Raw genomic sequence first — 21,374 nt, forward strand, 5'->3', positions numbered from 1 at the left:
AGCTGAAAGCACATGCAGGCAAAGGGCTTCATGTCCCCTGGCCGGACCCTGAACCTCCCATCAGACCCAGTACCTTCTGCCCGACTAGCAAGGAGGGCACTTGACTGGCGTTCAGTGTCCCGCCTTCTTTCTTTCTTTCCTTTTTTCCACTCCTTTCCTTTTCTGCTCTTCTCTTCGCACAGTGTGAGCTTTGAACTCACAGCCCCGAAACCAGGAGTCACGGGCTCTACCAGCTAAGCCAACTGGGTGCCCCTGTCCCATTTTTGTTTTTGAAAAAGACTTCTTCGAAAACAATTAAGACTTGTTATGTGTTAGAGCTGAGAGAGCAGGTACCTCTGCAGTGGGCTGTGGGGGGCAGTTCCACGAGGAGGGCTGGAGAATGATGGCGGGGTGTCTGGTAGCAGCAGGCCCAGACTGGGTATGGGAACCAGCCACGGAGGCATAGGGGGGCCGCAAAGTAGCAGACAGTCTCAGGCCATGTGTCCTTCCATCTGAGAGCTGGGACAGGTTTGAGGGTCACGGCCCCTTCACCAAGGTCAAGCTGCTGCCTCCCTGACCTCACAGGTGGTGGGAGGGCCTAGAAACAGCTCATCAAACTGTGGCCGTCAGATTCATGTTGGAGCCTGTTCGCATGTAAGAGTGCCTTTGCCCAGACCTCTCCCCCTCCCCAGTTAACCATCCTTGAGATTAGCTCTGTCTGAGCCCCAGCACACGCAGCACTTTGGCCATGGATCCCCCTTGGAATGTCCTCCCAGACCTGTGGGTGCTTGCACTGGGTGCCCAGAGGTCGCGGAGGCTGGGACTCGGAAGGCAGGGTCCGAACCAGAGCTGTGAGGCAGAGTGTCTGCACCCACTGGGAGCCAGCCTGGCTTCGGGCTGCGGGGCAGGCACCATGGACTCTAGCCGCAACTTGGAAGTCTGTCCGAAAAAGAACGAGTAGACAGGATATTGTCGAAGGGTCCTTCCTGCTTTTGATTCTGTAATTCTTGGAGTTAATTTCTTTTTAAAAATGACATAGGAGGGGCGCCTGGGTGGCTCAGGGGGTTAAAGCCTCTGTCTTCAGGTCATTGTCTCAGGAGACCATCTCAGGATGGAGCCCCGCATCGAGCTCTCCGCTCAGCAGGGAGCCTGCTTCACCCCCCACCCCCGCCTGCCTCTCTGCCTGCTTGTGATCTCTGTCAAGTAAATAAATAAAATCTTTAAAAAAAAAAAAAAAAAAAAGACATAGGAGGGGCACCCAGCTCGTTCAGTCAGTGGTACGTGACTCTTGATCTCTAGGTTGTGAGTTCTAGCCCCGTGTTTGATGTGAAGAGTATTTAAAATCTTAATAACAACAGAAAATAATATAAACATAGTATATGCTTATTGTGGAAAACCATAAAGCATGTAAGGATGTTGAAGCAGGTCACATCTCCCTTATACCCCCCACACCTCTGAGTTTGGTCTGCGTGCTTTTACACACCATCAGTGTGTGTGTCTGTGTGTCTGTCTCTCTTTGCAGATGGGACCGTGCTGTCATCCTATCTTCTAACTGGCCTTTCTTTGACTTCCTGTATCATAGTGTCCTTCCGTGTGAAACTACAAATCTTTATCATCTTACTGGCTATTGTTCTGTTGTTTGGATATTCTGTAATTTTTGTAACTCAATCCTTCTTGCGATCTGGTTTTGCTGCTGTGAGCAGTGGACATCCTTGCACAGTACGGTGAATATCACTGTCATCCTGCGTGGTCTGTAGCGCGAAGACTTAGAAGTCGAGTTTTTGTGTCCTAAGGAATGGCTTCTTCATATACCGATAATTGTCGCTTTCTGCTTGGAGCGGGTTTCGCTGGCTTCTGCCTCCCCTGGAGCGTGTGCAAGGCCCGCACGGTCCCATCGTTGCTGGCTGGGTGGGTACGCAAATATCTGGAGACGGGCGGTCGGCAGGACCTGTGCCGGTTGCGGCGGAGAGGCTGCTCAGGTAACCAGCCCGCACAGCTTCTTGCAGGAGCCAGAGTGAATGAGCTGACGAAGCATCGCCAGACGGCCCTCCATCTCGCTGCCCAGCAGGACCTGCCCACCATCTGCTCCGTGCTCCTGGAGAATGCAGTGGACTTTGCTGCTGTGGATGAGAATGGAAATAACGGTGGGTGCCCTCCACAGTGCCCCTCATCTGGACATCGAGGTGTCCCGCACCCCGGCCTGCCCTCCTTGGGGAGGCTGGTTTCCACAGCAGCAGAGCTGTGGCAGGGTGGGCTCTGGGCTGGGCTCCCATGGACCGTTCCGGGCAGCTTCCTCCCGAGCCCTGCAGTGGTTTCTGGTGAAGCCCTGAAGTCTTTGCTCTGGGTGACCACAGACGCAGAGTGCATGGTCTGCCGGGGCTGCGCGCACGACTCCGTCCGGGGGGGGCACTGAGGCTGGGGAGCCGTGGCTGTGTGAGTGGACGGGGGCTGCTGTGGCTGCATCCTGTTCCGAGGGAGGTTGTGAAGAGGCCATGTTTCCCGCACGGGTCCTGGGCTTGCCCAGTAAGAGGTTTACTCTGCAGCTCTGCATCTCGCGGTCATGCATGGTCGGCTCAACAGCATCCGGGTCCTCCTAACCGAGTGCACCGTGGACGCCGAAGCCTTCAACCTGCGGTGAGTGTGTGTGGTCGGAGCAGAGGCCTGGGCTCCACGCCGCCTGGCCTGCCCTCACTGCCGTGGTCCCCGTGCCTCGCAGGTCCGCACTGTAGAACTAATTGGCCAGTAGCGCACTTGACCGGCTTTGGTACCTTGGAGTGTTTCTTTCTGAAAAATACTTTGTAGAGAAGCTTTTTTTTTTTTTTTTTTTTTTTAAAGATTTTTATTTATTTATTTGACAGAGAGAAATCACAAGTAGATGGAGAGGCAGGCAGAGAGAGAGAGAGGGAAGCAGGCTCCCTGCTGAGCAGAGAGCCTGATGCGGGACTCGATCCCAGGACCCTGAGATCATGACCTGAGCCGAAGGCAGCGGCTTAACCCACTGAGCCACCCAGGCGTCCCTGTAGAGAAGCTTTGATGACCTAGTCAGTGTTCTTAAATTTATCGGGCATCACGGGGGTCAGAAAATTACATCTTTTGTGCATGACCCCGCGTTTCCTGCTTGCTCTGTCAGTGGCCAGTCGCCCCTGCACATCCTGGGACAGTACGGCAGAGAGAATGCAGCGACCATCTTCGAGCTGTTCCTGGAGTGCATGCCTGAGTACCCTCTGGATAAGCCGGATGCAGAAGGGAACACGGGTACGTCAGCGTGCAAGGCCGCCGTCCCCGCTCCCTGGGCCTGGGCTCCCGCCTCCCGGAAGGACAGGAGCCCGGGCACACACGTCATCCTTGGAGGACACCTGCCTGTGCATCGGGAGGGGCTCTTGGAGCGTTTGTCCCTGGAGCCCCCGTGGCGTTCTGCAGTGTCTGATTGGGGACACACGCATGTCGGAAGTGTCTAGAGAACCCCCCAGCCACGCCCCTGTCCGCACACGTGCCTGCCTGTGTTTCCTGTCCTCCTCTGCCCCTTGTCTGGCCCTGCACGTGCTTCCGGGGTGGGGGGTGTGCTGCTGTGTGTGTTGATGGGCTTCGGAAACGTGGCCCGTTACGCACACAGGGGCAGGAGTCCCGTGGAGGCCCTCCCGCGGTGCTGCTCCAGCTGCCTGCGGTCATGGCGTCATGGCGCTAACTCGTGTGGCTGTCCCTGCGTTTCTGAGGAACTCTTGCATGTAGACGCTTGTGCAGTGCCCGCAGCCCCCTATTAGCAGTGCAAGCAGCGCATCCCCATTTTTCAAGTAGGGAAACGGGTGAAACCAGCCTGAGCTCCCAGAGCCCTGTACCGCTGCCGCGCTCCCGTCCATCCTCCCTCCTGCCAGACAGCGCCGCCTTGGCCTTTGCAGCAGCATGGCGTCCCAGGAGCGTCCAGAACCTTAGACGGGCGCCTGTATCCTGTCTGTTCTTGGCCTTGGCGTGTGAATGTTTTGTGCTGAGCCTAGGTCTGAGGGAGTTGGCTCTGGGAGTGGGTTGTGGGCCTGGCACCCGCTGCTGTGCGCCGCTGACTGGGAACTGGAAACGGGCAGGCGGCACTTCTCGTCGGGCTTAAGTGCACAGACCCGGTTCCCAGTGCCTTGCTCTCTTCTCAGTGGTGCCGCTGGGTGCTTTTGTGATCTCTCTGTGCCTCTTCCCTCATTGGAAATCATTGCCCCCGTCCGCCTGCACCCTTGAGAGGACGGAGTGAAGTGGGGGAGTGCAGGGTGTTAGCGGGAGCTAACAGGAGCGACGGGCTCGCAGGGTCCTGGCTGGAGCCTGGGAGCCCAGAGGGCTGGCGCCTGCATGGGAGACCTCCCCAGTGTGGAGGGTGAGCCTGAGCTGACTTTTCTCTCCACGTGTTCAGGTGTTCTTGTGTCACGTAACTAGGGCTTTCTTCCCCCGAGCGCGTGCCAGAGGGGGGAAGCTGAGACAGAGGCCTTCCTTCCGGGCCTCCTCCCGCGTCTGATCTCTGCTCACGTCTCTGGAACGATGCGCTCACCGGGCCCCGGAGCGGCCCTGCACATCCTGGGCTCCTGGCCCTGGACTGGACAAAGCTGCGTACCCCCCATTGAGGTTTCCCAGAGTGTCCGCAGGGCCTTTGCTGGCACGCACGCTGCCAGGGCCTGTGCTCCCCTCGGCCGAGCCCGGGTAGGAAGGAACCCTGCTGCTGTTTGGTTTTCCAGTGCTGCTCTTGGCGTACATGAAAGGGAATGCCAACTTGTGCCGCGCCGTCGTCCGCTCTGGAGCTCGCCTTGGGGTCAACAATAACCAGGGAGTCAACATTTTCAACTACCAGGTCGCCACAAAGCAGCTTCTGTTCAGACTGTTAGGTGAGTGGCTCCTTCCTGCTCCTCCCGGACACATGGTCCTGGTGTGGGTCATCTAGATGTCCTGGTGACCTCTGAACCCCAGAATGCGCCCGTGTGTTCCTGGCCCTGTATACAGCTTTCTGTGAGGGCCGTGGTGGGAGAGGGGCTGTGAGCAGTCTCTTCCCAGAGTGCTCTCGGGCCCCATCTGCTCCCGGCTCCCCGATCCCACCAGCAATCCGTGAACTCCTGGGTCACCCGTGCATGGGTCCAGCAGTCCCTGCACGTCTATGTCCAGGCTCCGCATCCTCTGGGACAGCCTTCTGCTTCTGTCCCCACTGACCACACCCACCCTGTTCCCTCTATGGCGAGGAGAGCGGCACTCTGCGTGGTCTCATATTTGCCAGCGTTACCCCATCCCTACTGAGGTGGCAGTGGCGCCGGGTGACCTGTCCAGCGTGCCTGAGTGGTCCACAGCAGAGCCAGTGCCCATGTACAGTGTGTCTCATACCCCTGCCGTTCGCAGCGCACGTGGGCCGTCTTCTCAGAGCTTAGGGTGGGAGCCGTTCCGGGTGCTACTGTGGAAGGTGCTGGGCGGTGACCAGCCCCCCGCCGTTCCTGCCGTGAGGTCAGGCCGCGTGCATGGGCAGGGCGCTCTGGGCGGCAGAGAGCTGCCGTTCAGCCTGGAGATGAGTCACGGTTCTGTTACGCGTGCTGGTCACTCCCGGCCCGAATGCTCCGCAGCCCACACCAAGCCCTCAGCCGCTCTTGCCTCCTCCTGGCCCCTCGTCGCCTGTGGTGCTTGCTCTAGGTCCATCCCTTCCCCACTGGCCCCTTGCTGTGTGGCCTCTGCCAGTCTTCCCAGCCTGCGGTCTCTCTCCCACTGCGCCTCCTGCTCTGGCCGCCCCTGGCCGCCCAGGTCCCCCGCAGACACTCTGCTGTCACAGCGTTGAGCACTGCCCCTCCTGCCCCAGCCTGCCTGGCAAGTGCTGGGGCTCCAGAGCCCTCCCCTGTGTTGCTCCTGTGCCCACGTCACTGCGACGGCCCCCAGGTCACCTGGCACGGTCACTCTGATAGGGACGGGGCCTCTCCGCCCATCCTTGCAGACATGCTGTCCAAGGAGCCTCCATGGTGCGATGGGTCCACCTGTTACGAATGTGCTGCCAAGTTTGGAGTCACGACTCGCAAGCATCACTGGTAAGGCCCCAAGGTCACCTTCCAGAGGGGGCGGTGGCTCTCCTGTCCCTCCCTGCTTCTGCCTTTCTCCGCAAGAAGCCATGGACCTGCCAGGGCCCTGCACTGGCGACGCCGCCGTGGCCGGTGCATGCAGGAGGGGGAGGGGCTCGGCTGCGCCGGGAGCCGAGGGGCTGGGCCTGTGAGGACGAGCCCGACGCTGGGCTGTGCCGAGCGGCTCGTGGTCTTTGACGAGCCTTCCTCGCCGGTGCTGTAACGCGTGTGCGGGGCTGGCGGTGCCGCCGCGGCCGCTGGAGGCCCCCTCACACCCCCTTGCTTTGCTTCCACAGCCGCCACTGTGGACGCCTTCTTTGCCATAAATGCTCGACCAAGGAGATTCCTATTATAAAGTTTGATCTGAACAAGCCCGTGAGGGTTTGCAACATTTGCTTTGATGTACTGACTCTGGGGGGGGTCTCTTAGGGATCCCCCAGGCCACATCCCGGTCGCCTCGCCGGCAGCTGCTCTGTTCAAGAGCCTGACCCACCCAGAGCAGGGGCTGGCCGTCCCGTCTTGCTGCGGAACAGACTGAACGATGAAGGACCCTGGGGGGGATTGACCCCATTACAAGGATTCCATTGGGTTGTCCGTGTGTCCGACTATGATCGAGGTCACTGGACGACTTGGTGGACCAAGCTGTGTCGTCTCAGCACCACCTGTGACAAGAGTTGGACCCCATTCTGCTTGCAACATACTGGGACACTCGGAAAACCCCTCCCCTCCCGGTAGCTTAGTGTCCGTGTGGAGCAATCCCGTGATCTTCCTGCACCAGCAGCCGGGCGGGCGGGACCCCGCGGTGGGGCAGCTGGTGGCTGGCCGCCCCATGCGCGCTGCCTTTGCTCTGGGTAAGTGGCAGCACAGTGTTTCCTCAAAGATTATAGGATCCTCTTGCCCCAAGGCTTGTTTTTTAAACCTAAGCTGATGTTTTTAGTGAGCTGCCCCTTTAAAAAAAAGGTGAAATTTTCTAAACAGGGTTCAGAGATGAGAGCTGAAAAATCGTGGCCTTAACAACTGAAAGCTTTACCTGGGTTCAGGAGCGCAGCGTCTGGTTCTCTCGTCTGGCTGCGTGCCATGCGTGGAGGCCTCGCTCTGCCATCGGGGCACGCTGGTGGAGACGCACTGTGTGCTGCACGTGGTGTAGAGCCACGCTCCGGGGGGTTCGATGTCCGCACCTGTACTCGGAGCCCGCCTTGCACATGCACGCACTAGTGACTCTGACGATTGGCCCTGATGGGGCCACGGTGCGCACGGGGCTGCCGGGCCCAGCGGTGGGGTGTTGGGGGGGGATTGTGTGGCCTCTGGCTGGCAGGCACAGGGGCCCACGGTTCCCAGCAGCCTGCAAGCGGGTGCAAGCAGGTTTGGAACACGCTGGCTCATCCGTGGAATGAGGCCCCCGAGCTTTGGGGGCCTTCATCGCTGCTAGTGCGTGTTGCTAACCCTGTGGCGCTGAAAAGCTCCTTTTGAAGGTTTGGCCAGTTTTTAAAAAATGCACATTTAGAGAAACTTCTACCATTGCTTTAAAGAAAGAAATTCTGAGATGAGCACGTGTGCCCATGAATTACTCTCAGAGCTTAGCAGTGTCAGTCGTAACGCCGACTTTTCAGACTGTGAGCAACCACTACGTTGTTTTTGCGCTAATGAAGTGTGGGTGTACGTGTAAAGGGACTAAATATCTCAGCAACAGCCTGCTTTTCTTGCTTTGTTTTTTGGACGGTGGTCTGTCGTCTCTGTTGCTGTAGATTTATACAGTCTGTTGCCTAAATGTGTGTATAAAACAAGCTGATAAGCCGGAGTGCTACTTTTTAATACTTCTGTCATTTATGAGATATATATGCTTTCTATGTTAACATGAGCTTGTGCACAATGTTTAAAACAATCAGAAGAATCCTCTGGTCCTCTAAAGTCTGTGACACATTTCCTGTACAACTTCTGCAGAAGAACAACTCTTCTTGACAGACACTTGCCCACGTGAGGCCCGTGGTCAGCAGAGCAGGACCACGAGGAAGTAGGGCTTCGTGAGGTAGCCCGGTTCTTTAGCTGGAAAGTAAGATAATTGTGCTTCAGATGTGAATCCAGGCAGTGGGTGCTTTTATGCTCGCTCTTTCCACATCAGGGTGGAGAGCGGAGGATGGGAAGCCCATCAGGGATTGGGCTGACGTCCCGCTCCTGCCCTGCTGTTACCAGTTTTAGTCGCTGTCTTGCCTCTCATTGCACTTAAGTGCTCAAGTCCTGTCTAAAATACGCTGAGGCCAGCTCCTCTTTGTTCCGGTCCGGGGATGGCAGAGTGCTGGGCGGCCCCGGAGTGGGCAAGCGTTTTGGGAGTTCCGCATGGCTTCGCTGTGTCCTTGTCTGTGCAGGGGGACCATGGGGTGCTCGCTGGGCTGCACATGGCAGGTTCCGTGGCAGCTGCCCGTGGGGCTCCCGCGTCCCTGCCCTTGTTGGCACTGGCCATGCTCTACAACTGCAGGGCTGTCCCCATGTCACTTCGGCCCGTAGTCCAGCTGCTAGCGGCAGCATCTCACTCGCAGCCCTTGAGAGAGCTACCGGTTGCCCCGAGGTCCGTGTGCGCGTCCGCGTGCTGCACTGCATCAGCTCTGCTGGCCTTCTGCCTGGCACCAGGCCCACTGCACAGGGACCTCTGCCTCGGCCCGCGTGTGCGCCCGTGGCCTCACTTAACTGGCTGCAACCCCCAGCGCAGGAACTGGCCTCCCAACTTAAGTGCCTACACTTGGGACTTTCCGGTTCTGGTGATCTGGGGCGGTGTCTGGGCGGACGATGGGGCAGAACGAGTGCTGCGCCTGGGGTCTGCGGCCTGCGCGGTGTCCCCCAGCCACACACGCTCCGGCAGTGGGGTCCCTACGCCCGCTGGCCCTCTACCTCAGCCCCAAGTCACTGTGGCCGTGCCTGCGTGGAGGCCAGTGGCCCAGCGGGTCAGCCACTGCTCCGCACGCGCCCCCGCCTGGCCCGCTGCCTGGGACTGCGCTGGCCTGGTCCTTAGGCACAAAGTGGGGGGCGCACCTCAGGAGGGGCTGCGTGAGGCTTAGACCCGAGGGGTGCACTCGGCGCCCAGACGACAGTGGTACCATGCAGGGCAGTGGGACACGGTCCTGACAGGCACCGAAGGTCTTCTGGGACAGGGACTGCTCCCCTCATGCAGGCCTCTCCGTGGGGGCAGGGCCTGGGAAGCCACGTTGTCATCGTCATTTAATGCAGCAATCGCGAGGAGCCAGTGCTTGACCAGATGCAAACTGAACACTAAAGCAGCCCCCAAAATCGTCACACAGCCTTAAAGACGTTCTCCGGAAGATCGCCGCCCGCGCGTGCTCCCTTCGGTGGCACAAACCCCGCGCTGACCTGTTGCACTCGGCAGACAGGCTTTGTAGCGGGGAGACCTGACTTGGCATGCGCTGGGCTTTGTGGCTGGTCCTCCTGTGGCAGAGGCATCTGGCTGGCTGTTGCCATGACAGCTGTGCGATGGGAGGGAAGGGGGGTTACAGGGCAAGAGCAGGAGGTACGCATTCAGGGGGATCCCTTGGGCTTCCTGCCACGCAGGGCGGTGCTCTGTGCAGGATGGTGGCCTTGGAAGGCGCTGATTGGTGGCGTTCCTTGGAGTCCGTGTCATGGAATGTATTTTTCAGATACTGATATCTGCATTTTCTGTAACCATTCCTTACAATAAAATGAGGTAAAATTGTGCATTTAAAGTGGAAACTTCAGGAGCGCCTGGGTGGCTCAGTGGGTTAAGCCGCTGCCTTTGGCTCAGGTCATGATCTCAGGGTCCTGGGATCGGGCCCTGCATCGGGCTCTCTGCTCAGCGGGGAGCCTGCTTCCTCCTCTCTCTCTGCCAGCCTACCTACTTGTGATCTCTCTCTGTCAAATAAATAAATAAAATCTTTAAAGTGGAAACTTCAAAAAAAAAAAAAGTGGAAACTTCAGCAAGACATTTGTAGTCACTTTTTAATGCAGAAATACCAATAAGCATTAAAAACGAATTTTGACTCCTGACATGTGAACCCACTTCTTGAGTAGCTCACCCTTTAGGAAAGTTGGAATTTCCAGGACTTTTCAGAAACACATTGGTGGCCACGGCCCCAAAGTAGCTGTGCTAGGCGTGAGCGACCAGCCACCTGGATGTGCCTGTCAGCCTGGGCAGCCACGCTTCCACTCCGACCCCTCCCGCGGTCCCGGCCCCAGGCAGGGTTCTGCCGGCCCTGCTCTAGCGGGCCGATTCCGAAAACACTGGGGAAGTTCGGGGACTTGCAGACCAGAGCTGAGGGGCTCACGGAGCCCCTAAACGGATCCTGCGACTCTCGCCGCTTCCCTGGGCCTCACGCGTGCTGGGCTGACACATTCTCTCTCCTGGTCTTCCATCTGACAGCCTGTCCCCCTGGGGTTCAGACCCGTTGTGGAGATGGAGCTCATTCTCTGCTGGCTTTTCTCATGGCTGACAGGCACAGTTAAGCGCCTCCAGGGGACGAGCCCACGTAACCCTCACAGCCGCCCTGGAGGGGAAGGCTAGTCGGAAGGTGTGTGAACCCACGAGAACTGGGCCGGCATAGGTCCTGGAGCTGCCTAGCCGGGGGAGAGCGCTGGCTCTCCGTTCCACTGTTCCTGATGCACTGATAGTACTGGCAAGTTCCCTGACCTCTGGGTCTTTACTGCCTGCATCTGTGGAGTGGAAGTGGTGACCACAGTCCTTCTTGGCTCACAGTCCCCCCGAAGGAGGTCATCAGAAATCGGTGGTGTGCCCTCCTCTGATGCAAGGACACACGGTCCCCTCCACTGGGAGCTGACGGAGGCTCTGGTGGGGGTGAGGGTTTGCTTCATCTTGCTCTGAGAGGCACAATGGGTTTTGGGACAGACAGGGTCCAGCCTGTGTGTGGGGCCTTCCAGGTCCCAGAGCTAAACAAGTCGGGGGTGGACAGTGGTCTGGAATGGTTCCCTCGGGGGGGGGGGGGGCGCAACCCTGCCCCAGAGGGCGGGATGTAGACGTGGGGGAACCGCTCAGCTCTGCTGCGGCTGCCCCAGGAAGCAAGAGCTTCATCGCAGCAAGCCCGAGCCCGCAGCTGCACAGGAGGAGCGCTTCAAGGTTGAGTCCCTGGCGGTGGCGAAGAGGAAGTGAGCCGCCTGCAGCTGGGGCAGCAGGTGCCTGGGGCCCTCCGTGGCTGCACTTGGCTGGGATGACGGCGGTGTTTGTTTGTTTTGGAAGAGTCTGCACTTCTCTGGGCCAGCCCCCACACTGGCCCTTGTTCCCTCCCTGAGGATGGCCTCTGGGGCTCTAGCGGGTCTCCCGCTGCCCACTGTACCCTCCACGAGGTGATCCGCCCCTGGCCCCCACCCCCCCATGGCACCCAGGTGCCTGCAGGGACGGAGCGGCATGGAAGGACACACATAGCACTGAGATGGGGCAAGAACCTGGAACACGAGGCCCTGCTCCACTGCTCGGTGCTGCCCATCTGTGCACTTACCCCTGGCTGTGTACCGGGGATTCAGGACACCAGGCTGGGGAGCCCTCGGTCCTTGTGCAGGGAGAGTTGCTGCACAACTCAGGATGTCATCTCAGAACAAGACTGCCATAGACACAAAACCCAGCTGGCAGGCCAGGGTGCACAGATGGTGGGAGGTCACTGAAGGTGTGTGTGGGGGGACGCCCCAGCCGTCCAGGGTGACTGCTCTCAGCAGTGCAGAGAGCAGTGTGGGAGGCAAGACACGGACGCTCGCTGCATCTAGGTAAGAAAGGACAGCTGGGAGCTGGGGAGGCTCCTGGGGTCGTCACGTGGTGTGACAAGGGGTATACGGCCACGGAGACATCACCAGGAGACCAAATTCTAGAAACGTGGGGTCAGGGGGTGCGCTCATGGGCCCAGAGGGCATCTGGGGGAGGAAAAGGATCAGGCAAGAGCCAAGGGAGGGTTTCTCGGAGGTCCTCAAGCTTGGCCAGCCCGGGACCGGCATGGCCGAGGGGTGAGGAAGGCAGAATCCAGCCTGCCATTCCAGGGCGGGGGCTGAGAGCACATGCTAGAGCTCATAGGTTCAGCGGTGGCCGGAGGTGCATCAGAGTTGGAGAAGCATTTCCTTTGGGAGGGAAGCAAGCGTTTGGCGCATGGCGGGTGGGGGGAGAGCGGCAAGGTAGGAGGGGTTGGGGGTGCAGGCAGGTCCCTAGGAAGAAGCTCCTCTGGTCAGCTGCTCAGCATAGGGGTGATGGCCGGCCCTGGAGGGGAGTGGCAGTGCGGCGCTGAAGCCACTTTCTTGTCAAAAAGCAGGCTTCCCCCACCTAATTCTGAATGTTTAAGAGAAAGATCATCATTGCTTCAGACCCACTCGGGGGTGTCCGGATCCGCCTGCCCCGTTTTGCCCACGTCTCCAACTAGACGTGGCTCGGCTCAGGGTGGAGGCAAGGTTGGGGCTCGGATTAGCCGGGGGGACCCGGGGCTTCTCTGGACACGTCTGCCCGTCTCTGAGGTGCAGGGGAGTGATGCTGTCCCTCCTTGGCCGGTGCCCCTGGGGCCCTGACTGGGGGGGCCTGGCAGGCCCTATAGTTTTGAGTGGGTCAGATCTGGGCGCACGCCTGTCCGAGGAAGGACGGTGAGTGGGTCACAAGCTGACCGAGACTGGGCAGGTTGGAGCGCTCTGGCCTCAGCCACGGGAGTGTCAGTGTCCAGACCCAGGCAGGGTTCTCTGTGTCTCCCCACCATCCAGGGCACCGGCTCATGGCAGGAAGGAGCAGCTGCTGGCCAGGGGTGGGCAGCCCGTGTACTCGCCCAAGCCGGGGTGGTCTAAGTCCCCACGGTTTGTGTACGCAGGGAGGCCAGGTGCCTGGCCGCTGGGGGGTCCGGTGGTTCTCACGCACACACAGTGGGGCTCCTTGGCTCCTGGCTTGTACAGCTTCCGGGGGACCCCGACCCAGTCTCTGCTCACACCTCCACTGAGGACAGAACAAAGATGACGGCTTAGCAGAAGGAACTCGTGAGTCTCTGGGGGTGGTGAGCGGGGGAGGTCACCTGGCATTTTCCCAAGGCGGGGGTCTACGGTGTGCGTCCCCTGACCTTCCGTCTCTCCTGACTTCTTCCAGTGTCCCCTGCCGTGGGCAGAGTCTGCCACCCTGTCCCGGCGCTCCCAGGCCCTGCCCTGTGCCTTCTCAGGCCCCACACTGCTAACACCTGGGGAAGGCTCACCCCCGCTGGCCTGTGAGCGGCACCCTAGTGCCTCTCGCCCTCCCTCCCTCCCCCTCCCTCCACACCCAGTCCCTGTCTGAACTCAGGCCTCCTTTGTCGCTTCCGCTTCCGCAGGGAGGTAAAACAACAGACGGGGCTAAGGCAGAGGGACAGGGTGGGCTCACTGGGACAGGGAGGGCAGTGACGCCAGAGGGGGCCACCGAGCCTGGCAGACAGGCCCTCGGGTGGGCAGGCCAGGTTCCTTGAGCCCCTTTGTGGAGAGCAGGCCCTGTCTCTTCAGAACCGGAGAGAAACTTTCCTCCCGACCCTTCGGGCCTGCTCCCTGTGCTAGAGTGGAGAAAGCAGGACGGATCCAGGGCCTGGCCTGGGGAGAGCCGGCAGCTCCGGCTGTTGGTTCTTATCGCACAAGGGACCCACCTCCAGGAGAGCAAGGGGGCTCCGCATGGATGTGCACAGCTTACACCTCAGGGAGGCGCTCCCCGGCCCCTCTCGGGGAGCGCTGGGCTCGCACTTGAGGCCCTTCAAGCTTGCTGTGTGGGCCAGGGGGCCGGGGCCCTTCTTCTGCACCAAAGTTAAGGGGCCCAAAGGGCTTGATGATTCGGGCAGAAAACACTGGTTACTCCTTCAGCTCCCCAACAAGCCTGGACTAATCCCTGGGGCATCTTCCCTAACTGAGCTCCACTCGCAGATCTCTGCGGGAAAGGGCTTCTCGGAGACACTCGGCAGTTGCCGTGTTTCCAGAACATGGCTCGGGGCATCGAGCCAAGGCCAGCTCTGCCTCCTTGTCCCCTTGTGCCGCAGGCAGCCCCGATCTGTGTGGACCAGGAGTGACAAGAGGCCTTGGATGGGTCACCAGGCCAAAGTGAGCTGCTCTACTTGGACCTTCTCATCCCCAGGCCGGGTCTCTGGGCAGTTCAAGCAAACCACACACACACCCGGGTTCCCCCCCAACCTCTCCTGGTTGTCAGGGACCCCAGAAGCCTTAGACACCGAGGCACTGTTAAGACCCGCTCCCCAGAGCACCTGTGCTCTGGAAGAGCCCACCTGGGTGGGCAGCTGGGCTATGGCATCACCGAGCCGGATAGGACAAGCCGCACAGATGCCTGCATACCTCTCAGGGGAGCACCAGAGCCGGCCACCCCTCCTGGAGCTCCACTCGGCGTTGCACGGTGGGAACGTCTGCTTCTCCTCCAGCGCCCGCCGGCTCGCCTCTGTGCCTCGGGAGATCATGGCCTCCACGTGGCTCAGTGCGGGGGTGGGGAGGCCATCCTCTCCATAGAACTTTCCTGTCACCCTTCCTGTAGGGATGGGAGAGCCTGGGTCACGGAGGGAGGGACACAGCACCTCACCCCCATGGTGAGGCCCAAGCTCCCAGGGTTTCGGGCTCCAGACTGAGAACCCTCGATGTCTGACAAGACCCTGCAGAGGTGGGCCTCCAGGTGCAGGCTCCCCCACATGGGGGCCGCCAACCCTTCCCATGTGCAGATGGCGCTTTCCCTGGGGGGCAGAGCCGCACGTGACTCCTTCCTCAGTGCTCCACGGTGCTGGAAGCACGCGAGACATGTTGCATTGACACACAAGGGACCGGCTCCTTGCGTCCAGGGCTCTGCTCTAAAGGGGCCACAAAGCACCCCCACAACACTACTCAGTCCGTTTTACTTACACACAGCCCTATCTGGAATTGTGTGGCCGGTTTACTTGTTCACGAGTCTATTCCCCACCCCCAGCAAGGCCCCAGCGTTCAAAATAGCCCAGTGCAGAGCACTCGTGTTCCACACTTGTTAAGCCACACAGGGGGGATCAGGGCGCTAGCCCCAGCCTGTAGCCCGAATCGGTCTAGCAGAAACCTCCTCCCCGGAGGATCTGTATGTGCCTGGCGACAAAACGGTCATGCTAGGTTTTAGCCATGAGACCCACAGAGAGGCAGGAGTCCTAGAGGCAACAGAGAAAGAGCTGGAGAAGCCATGTCCTGAGAACGGGGTCAACCACTGGCAAGGGCTCCCAACCAACACCGTATCCAGAACACAGAGACTCATCTGCCTCCCATGTGCCTGAGGCTGGGTTCCGGCTGCCGAGTAGCCCTCCTGTCCTCACCATCGTGTGCGCGGGTAGTAAGCCCCCTCCCCCGACGGGGCTCTTCCAGGCCCGTGCAATCCTGCCCCCACCTGCCTCCTGCAGAACAAGCCCACAACTGTAGGACCCGCACTCAGCTCCTCCCGGGTCCGGTCCCCATCGATCATCCATGGCAGGCATTCAAGTGCACGCTGACCCCGGTCCACAGCCCTCCCCTGGCCACCTGCCTGCACGCATGCTAACCCTGACCAACCACGGCAGAGCTCCCCAAACGCCAGGAAGACCTGCCTGGTCGGGCCGCCTGTGCCCACTCTCAGGGCTGTATTCTTATTCTCTGTGTTAGGAGTCCCTTTCCTTATTAACCTGGCAGTATTTCAAGCAACCTCCCGGGGAAAAGGGAGAAGCCAGCCTCCTGGAGGTCCCCAGAGTGCCCAGTCCCTCCAGTGCGCACGTGGCTGTGGCTCCAGAAATGACCTGGGATAGTCGGCTGGAAACACAGAAGGGGGTGTGCAGGCCGGGAGGACAGGAGCCAACCGAGTGTGTGCGCTGGGGGACTGGACACACAGAGGACCGTGGAGGTTCTGGGCAGCTGGATGTGGAGGGAGCAGAGTAGCTGTACAAAGGCCAAGGTTCTCAGAAATGGAACCCAGGTGGTCAAGACACAGCAGCCGTCAGAGGCATTAGGGGGAGAAGGAAGAGCATGTCCCACTGAGACCGCGGGGCTGGTGAGGGGCACTGACGATGCCCAGGAAGTCAGCCGCGACCACCTGGGCTCCAGAGAGGAAGAGGACCCAACAGCCCGATTTTAGGTGTTGACAAAGCACTCTAGTGTTTAGACTCTACCATGTCTTTAGGACACTGTGAGGTGTCTGTTTGGAACGTGACCCTGTCCCTGCTTACTCCTTGCTGGTGACCCACGTAGTGCTGGGCACAACTGGTTCAACGAATGTTTGGGAGGCCGCTCCTTCAGAATGGACACAGACTTAAGGCTGGGCTCCTGACAGGGCTAAATAAAACAGTGTTTATCAAAACCACCCACAAATGTAGGCTTCAAGCCTTCCTGACTGGGTGCGGAAGCCCGATGCCTGGGACCCAGCCAGGCTCCTGGAGCTGCTTGTCTGAGATGCTGCAGGCAACCCCTGGCCTGGGTGCCACAGAGGCCAAAGCAAACAGCCGGGCCATCTTCTCCCAAAATCACGAGGGAGGGAAACAAGTGTCCCGGACACTGCCTAGTGTAGACTCACGGCCACACTAACAACCAGAGTTTAAGGGGAAAATGCCATGGGTATTGTGTGGGTTTTAAACCTTGGTCCAATCTCCAAAGAACTCTAAGTCTTTTAAAAAACTGCAAAACCGGGCACCTGGGTGGCTCAGTCATTCGTTGAACATCTTCCTTTGTCTCAGGTCATGATCCCAAGGTCCTGGGATCGAGCCCGTATCAGGCTCCCTGCTCCACGGGAGCCTACTTCCTCCTCTCCTACTCCCCTGCTTGTGTTCCCTCTCTGGCTGTGTCTCTCTGTCAAATAAATACAATCCTTAAAAAACAAAAACAAAAACAAAAACAAAAACACCTGTGGGACAACTGAATGGAATCTATGGAAATGACCCGTGGGATTACCTACCAACGAATTTGTAATTCTTCTCGTAGAATGAAAGCCAATTTTGAAGGGTCAGCACCTCCGAAAACGACAAGTCAGCTACGTCGTCCACCAGGCCCGCTTCGGAGTAGTCCCCAGTCACAAACGCCCTGGATGCGTCTCGGCCTGCAGGTGACAGGTTTCCAAACAGATGACCCTGTTGGTCACAGGCACCATACCAACTCAAGAGCCCATTTTCTGAGAAACATGTGGGAGCCCGTACTCCCAATCTCCAAAAACAGCTACCCCCCTTGCTGGCGCAGATGCTCCTGGATCTGCAACATGCTGTGGTGCTTACCCCCGGCGTCGTGGCCACTCAGCAGTGCTTGGCACAGCTGATCATGCCCGCTTCCACGACACAACGCTCCTGGCCTCCCCCTCCCTCGTGGGCATGTCTTCTACAGCTTTCGGGCTCGATTCTTGCCCACCTCCCCTGCTCTAACTGTGCCCCCCCCCCCAACAACAATCTCCTGTTCCAAAACCACCTCTAGGCCTGCGGTCGCCAGGTTGGTATCTTCGGTTCAGACTTCTGAGCTCCAGAGTGGTATGTCCCATCATCTATTCAACATCACCTAGATGTTCCACAAACGGGATGTTCACCCTCCACTAATCAGCACCCCAACCCCAGGAAACCTGCATGTCTCTTAGAATTTCATAGCTCAGGAACTATCAACCAGATACTCAGTTCAGAAATGCAGTCTGCGACAGGGACACCTCCTTTAGCCCTCAGATCCCAGCAGTCCCCGAGTCCTTCAGGTTCCTAAGTAGCCACATCAGTCTGCCTTTCCGCATCTGCCACGAAGCAGGCCCAGCCCGCCACTGTCCCTCATCCAAACTACTACAGTAAACCCTAGTGGCTCTCCGTACGCTCTCTCCATACAACGTGGAGATTGGTATTTTAAACATGAACTGATGTCATTCTCTTGCTGAAAAATCCTCAGTGCCTTCCTCTGGCGCTGGAATGATGTCCAGATCCCTCAGCGGGCTACTCAGGGCCCTACAGCACTGGCCAGCAGCCTTGCCTTGCCATGTCAAGGGGGAGAGAGTGTCACCTGAAAAATGTCTATGTGCTATCTGGTGTGCCTTGAGCTTCCCTACTGAGCTGAAACCCAGGGTCACTTGATAGAATGGAGCGCTGAGTCCAATCAGAAGTTCCAAATTGTTCCCATTTCAAAATGTCTGAGCATCTCAATATTTCCTATAGAAATGGGGCCCTTGAAACACTACGCAGCAAGGAGAACTCTTATAATGATGGTGTCTAGAGCCAACAATGATGACAGCCATTTACGGCCAATAGCCAAGAGCTAATACTGGCTTTGTGACTCAGCAAGCACTGGACAGATGGGTGTGTGGCCAGTGGCGGCACAGGGCTTATAGTGAGGTCCTGCCAAGGTCAGATCAGACCTGATCTGAATGATCACAGCAGAAATGCTAGCCAATTCTTTTGGGCTGGAAAAAAAAAATGTATCTAAAATCTGTATTTTCATTAACAATATGTATTTTTTACAGTTAGGAAAATCTTTTATGTGCTTACTCAGATTTACATATCTGATAAAAAAGATATTCCCTGACAGCTGGATAAATGGGTCAGTGATAATATTAACCACACGCTGTGCTCCTCTTCCTCTCCCTCCTCCACTCTTACGTTAGTGCCTCCCGTAACAGAAGTATTTCTTCCTCGTAACACCTGTCACAAAAATACTTCATTGGCTATTGATGTCATAACTATGCACAGTCGGCCTTTTCTACTGGTCTGCAAGTTTTATCACGGCAGAGCACACACTGACACAGGACTGATTCCCCGGTGTCCGGCGGTGCTTCCTCTTTAGTAATTGTCAGTGAGGACCGGCTGAATGAAACCCATGCACTGACAGCCAGTCTTCAGTATGTCCATTCTCACTAATTACTTTCAATAATTCAAATGGGCAAAGAATAGTGTTTCCAACCAATGGTGCTTGGAGAACTGGGCAGCGACATGCAGAGAATGAAAACAGACCCCCACCTCACAACATATATAAAATTAACTCAAACAGATTAATGACATGAATGTATGAGCTCAACCGGTAAAACCCTTATTAGAAAACACAAGTGTAAATGTGTGTGCCCTTTGGTTCGGTGACGGTTTCTTAGCTAGGACACCAAAAACACAAGCTAACAAAGAAAAAAAATAAACTCGACCAAAATTTTAAAATTTTGTGCATTAAAGCACACTATAAAGAAAGGGAAAAGATAACCTACAGCAGGGAAGAAAATATTCACAAACCAGGGATCTGGTCAAGGTCAGTATCCAGAGTATATAAAGAACTCTCACAGCTCAATAATAAAAAGACAACCCAGCGAAAAAGTGGAAAAGGATTTGAACAGATATCTCTTCAAGGAAGACACACAGATGGTCAACAAGCACATCAAAAGATGCTCCAGGTCACAGCTCACAGCTATAAGGGAAACGCAAGTAATCAAAACCACAATGGGCTACTACACCAAACCCATTAAATGATATAATCGAAGACAGTTTGGCAAGAATGTGGAGACACTGAAACTCTACTACACTGATGGTGGGAGTACAGCCACATTAGGTAATAATTCGGCAGTGTCTCAAAAAGTGAAACCCAAGAGTTGCTACATGAAAACTGAAAACAGGCGTCCAAACAGAAATGTGCACACATGTTCACAGCAGAGTTTTCGTAGCAGGCGAAAAATGGAAATAGCTCAGATGTCCAGCAAATGGTGATGAAATATACAAAACGTGGCATACGCACGCATACAATGGAACATGACCTGGCCATAAAGCGGAACGCAGGACCGACCGGTGACTATACAGCCCCGATGAACTTTGCAAACGCCGCTAAGCTCAGGAAGCCAGACATGTGTGTGATTCTCCAAACAGACAGATCATCACAACAGAGGGAAGCAGACAGTCGTTGCCAGGGGCTGGGGGTCGGGGCAGGGGTCAGAGGGAGTGGACAGTGACTGGTGATGGATACAGGGTTTCTTTCAGGGGTGACAGAAACTCGTGGAATTAGATGGGGCTGATGTTTGCACAACCTTCTGACTACATGGAGACGTCCAGAATTATATGCTTTAAAAGGGTGGGTTCTACGTTGTGTGAATTACACCTTAACAGACCATGATCCAGACACCGGCAGCTGGAATGCACCTCTCTGCCTCCCTGCTGGGCTGTGCGGGTGGTGGGAGCATGGTCTTCTGGACCCTTAGCACCTGGCCAAAGACGGGTGGTGGCGGGGTCAGGACGTGGATGTTGAGTGAATGACGGGCACAGACAAACTTGGCAGACACTAGAGCGTGGCGCAAAGAGCAGTGACCCCGGGAATGAAAGGGCTCCCGCTCCCGCTTGTGCACCCTGCCACACAGCTGCAACTGGCCCTGACGGGGAGCGAGCCCTGACCCCAGGCCCAGCTCCCTGCTAGATCAGTGTGCCCTGGGGTCAGTTCCTTCCTTGCTGGGCCGTATGAGGAGCCTGGCAGCATGGGCTGACCCGAATTCCTTCTCTGTCCAAATTCTCCCTGGAGCCAGGTGGTGCCTCGTATTTAGGGGACAGAGGCAGCGTCCCAACACCAACCCCCACCCCGGCTGGTGGTCCTGGTCCAGAGCTTATCAGCGAATCAGGTCGGACGCCCGCGGCGGGAGGACACGGACAGGAGACCTTCCACCGACCAGCGCTCCGGGCCTGCCACGCGCGCAGCTTCCCGGATCTGAGCGCCTGCAGGGGCGACCAGCCCCTCTCTGGCTCGGGCCTCAGCATCTCCAGCGGACACGAGAGCGTCCGTCTTAAAGCAAGGGCGAGTCCCACCCAGGGCACCGGTTTTTGGGGAGACCTGGGGAGCGCTAAAGGAAGGTGACTTGGGACAGGCACATCCTCGAGAGACGACTGGGGTCGGGAGCAGGCTTCGGAGGGCGGGGACGCGGCGTCCTTCCCGGCGGCGCCCGAGCCCCGCGGGGCGGCCCCAGCGGCAGGCGGGGAGGCCCGTCTCTCCAGCCGACGTCGCGGAGGGCGCTCGGGAAAAGCAGGGTGGGGCGAGGCGCGCCGGGCTGGCGAGACCCCGGAGGGCCCGAGGCGCGGAGCGGGGCCCCTCTCAGCCCGAGGGCCGGCCCGCTGGTACCTGCGAAGCCGCTATAGTGGGCCCCAGGCTCGTAATGCCTCCGGCCGGAGGACACATCGTAGACGCGGCCCAGCAACGCCAGGTAGAGGCCCGGGTCCCCGGGGCCGCCGCGGTAGCGGGCCAGCTCCTCGGGGACGAAGAGGCGAAGGCCAGCGCGGCCGCTCCACCAGCCCAGCCACCGGGCCACCGCGGCCGCGGCCAGGCCTAGCAGGAGCCCACGCCCGCCGCGCCGCAGCATTCGCACGGCAGACGGCCTCCGCGCCACCACTGCCAAGACAGCGGCGACGCAGGCGTGACGTTCCCGGCCGACGTCACCGGCGCGAC

At 58.2% G+C, this 21,374-nt stretch overlaps 2 protein-coding genes across 3 annotated transcripts in view; one reads left to right on the top strand and one right to left on the bottom strand.

The window, feature by feature from the left end:
- ANKFY1 (ankyrin repeat and FYVE domain containing 1) overlaps positions 1-7,850 on the top strand; it is a 73,241-nt gene extending 65,391 nt beyond the window's left edge. The window contains exons 20-25 of the mRNA XM_059379832.1: positions 1,976-2,123; positions 2,523-2,613; positions 3,110-3,234; positions 4,689-4,835; positions 5,918-6,008; positions 6,335-7,850. Of these exons, the coding sequence (XP_059235815.1) occupies positions 1,976-2,123; positions 2,523-2,613; positions 3,110-3,234; positions 4,689-4,835; positions 5,918-6,008; positions 6,335-6,467 (735 nt within the window). The 3' untranslated portion in view covers positions 6,468-7,850. The remainder of the gene's footprint in view (positions 1-1,975; positions 2,124-2,522; positions 2,614-3,109; positions 3,235-4,688; positions 4,836-5,917; positions 6,009-6,334) is intronic.
- A 2,133-nt stretch (positions 7,851-9,983) lies between these two features.
- On the bottom strand, positions 9,984-21,312 carry LOC132003925 (neuferricin). 2 transcript variants are annotated; one of them, XM_059379833.1, is made up of 4 exons: positions 21,051-21,312; positions 16,915-17,055; positions 14,331-14,517; positions 9,984-12,969 (listed from the first exon to the last, which is right to left on the bottom strand). In XM_059379833.1, the coding sequence occupies exons 1-4, from the start codon at positions 21,286-21,288 to the stop codon at positions 12,753-12,755; spliced, it is 783 nt and encodes a 260-aa protein (XP_059235816.1). In that variant the 5' UTR covers positions 21,289-21,312; the 3' UTR covers positions 9,984-12,752. The 2 variants fall into 2 exon arrangements, with proteins under 2 accessions (XP_059235816.1, XP_059235817.1); XM_059379834.1 differs by lacking the exon at positions 21,051-21,312 and adding an exon at positions 17,415-17,502.
- Positions 21,313-21,374: the final 62 nt, after the last annotated feature.

The sequence above is a fragment of the Mustela nigripes genome, chromosome 16 (genome assembly GCF_022355385.1).
Source record: "Mustela nigripes isolate SB6536 chromosome 16, MUSNIG.SB6536, whole genome shotgun sequence".
Lineage (NCBI taxonomy): Eukaryota > Metazoa > Chordata > Mammalia > Carnivora > Mustelidae > Mustela > Mustela nigripes.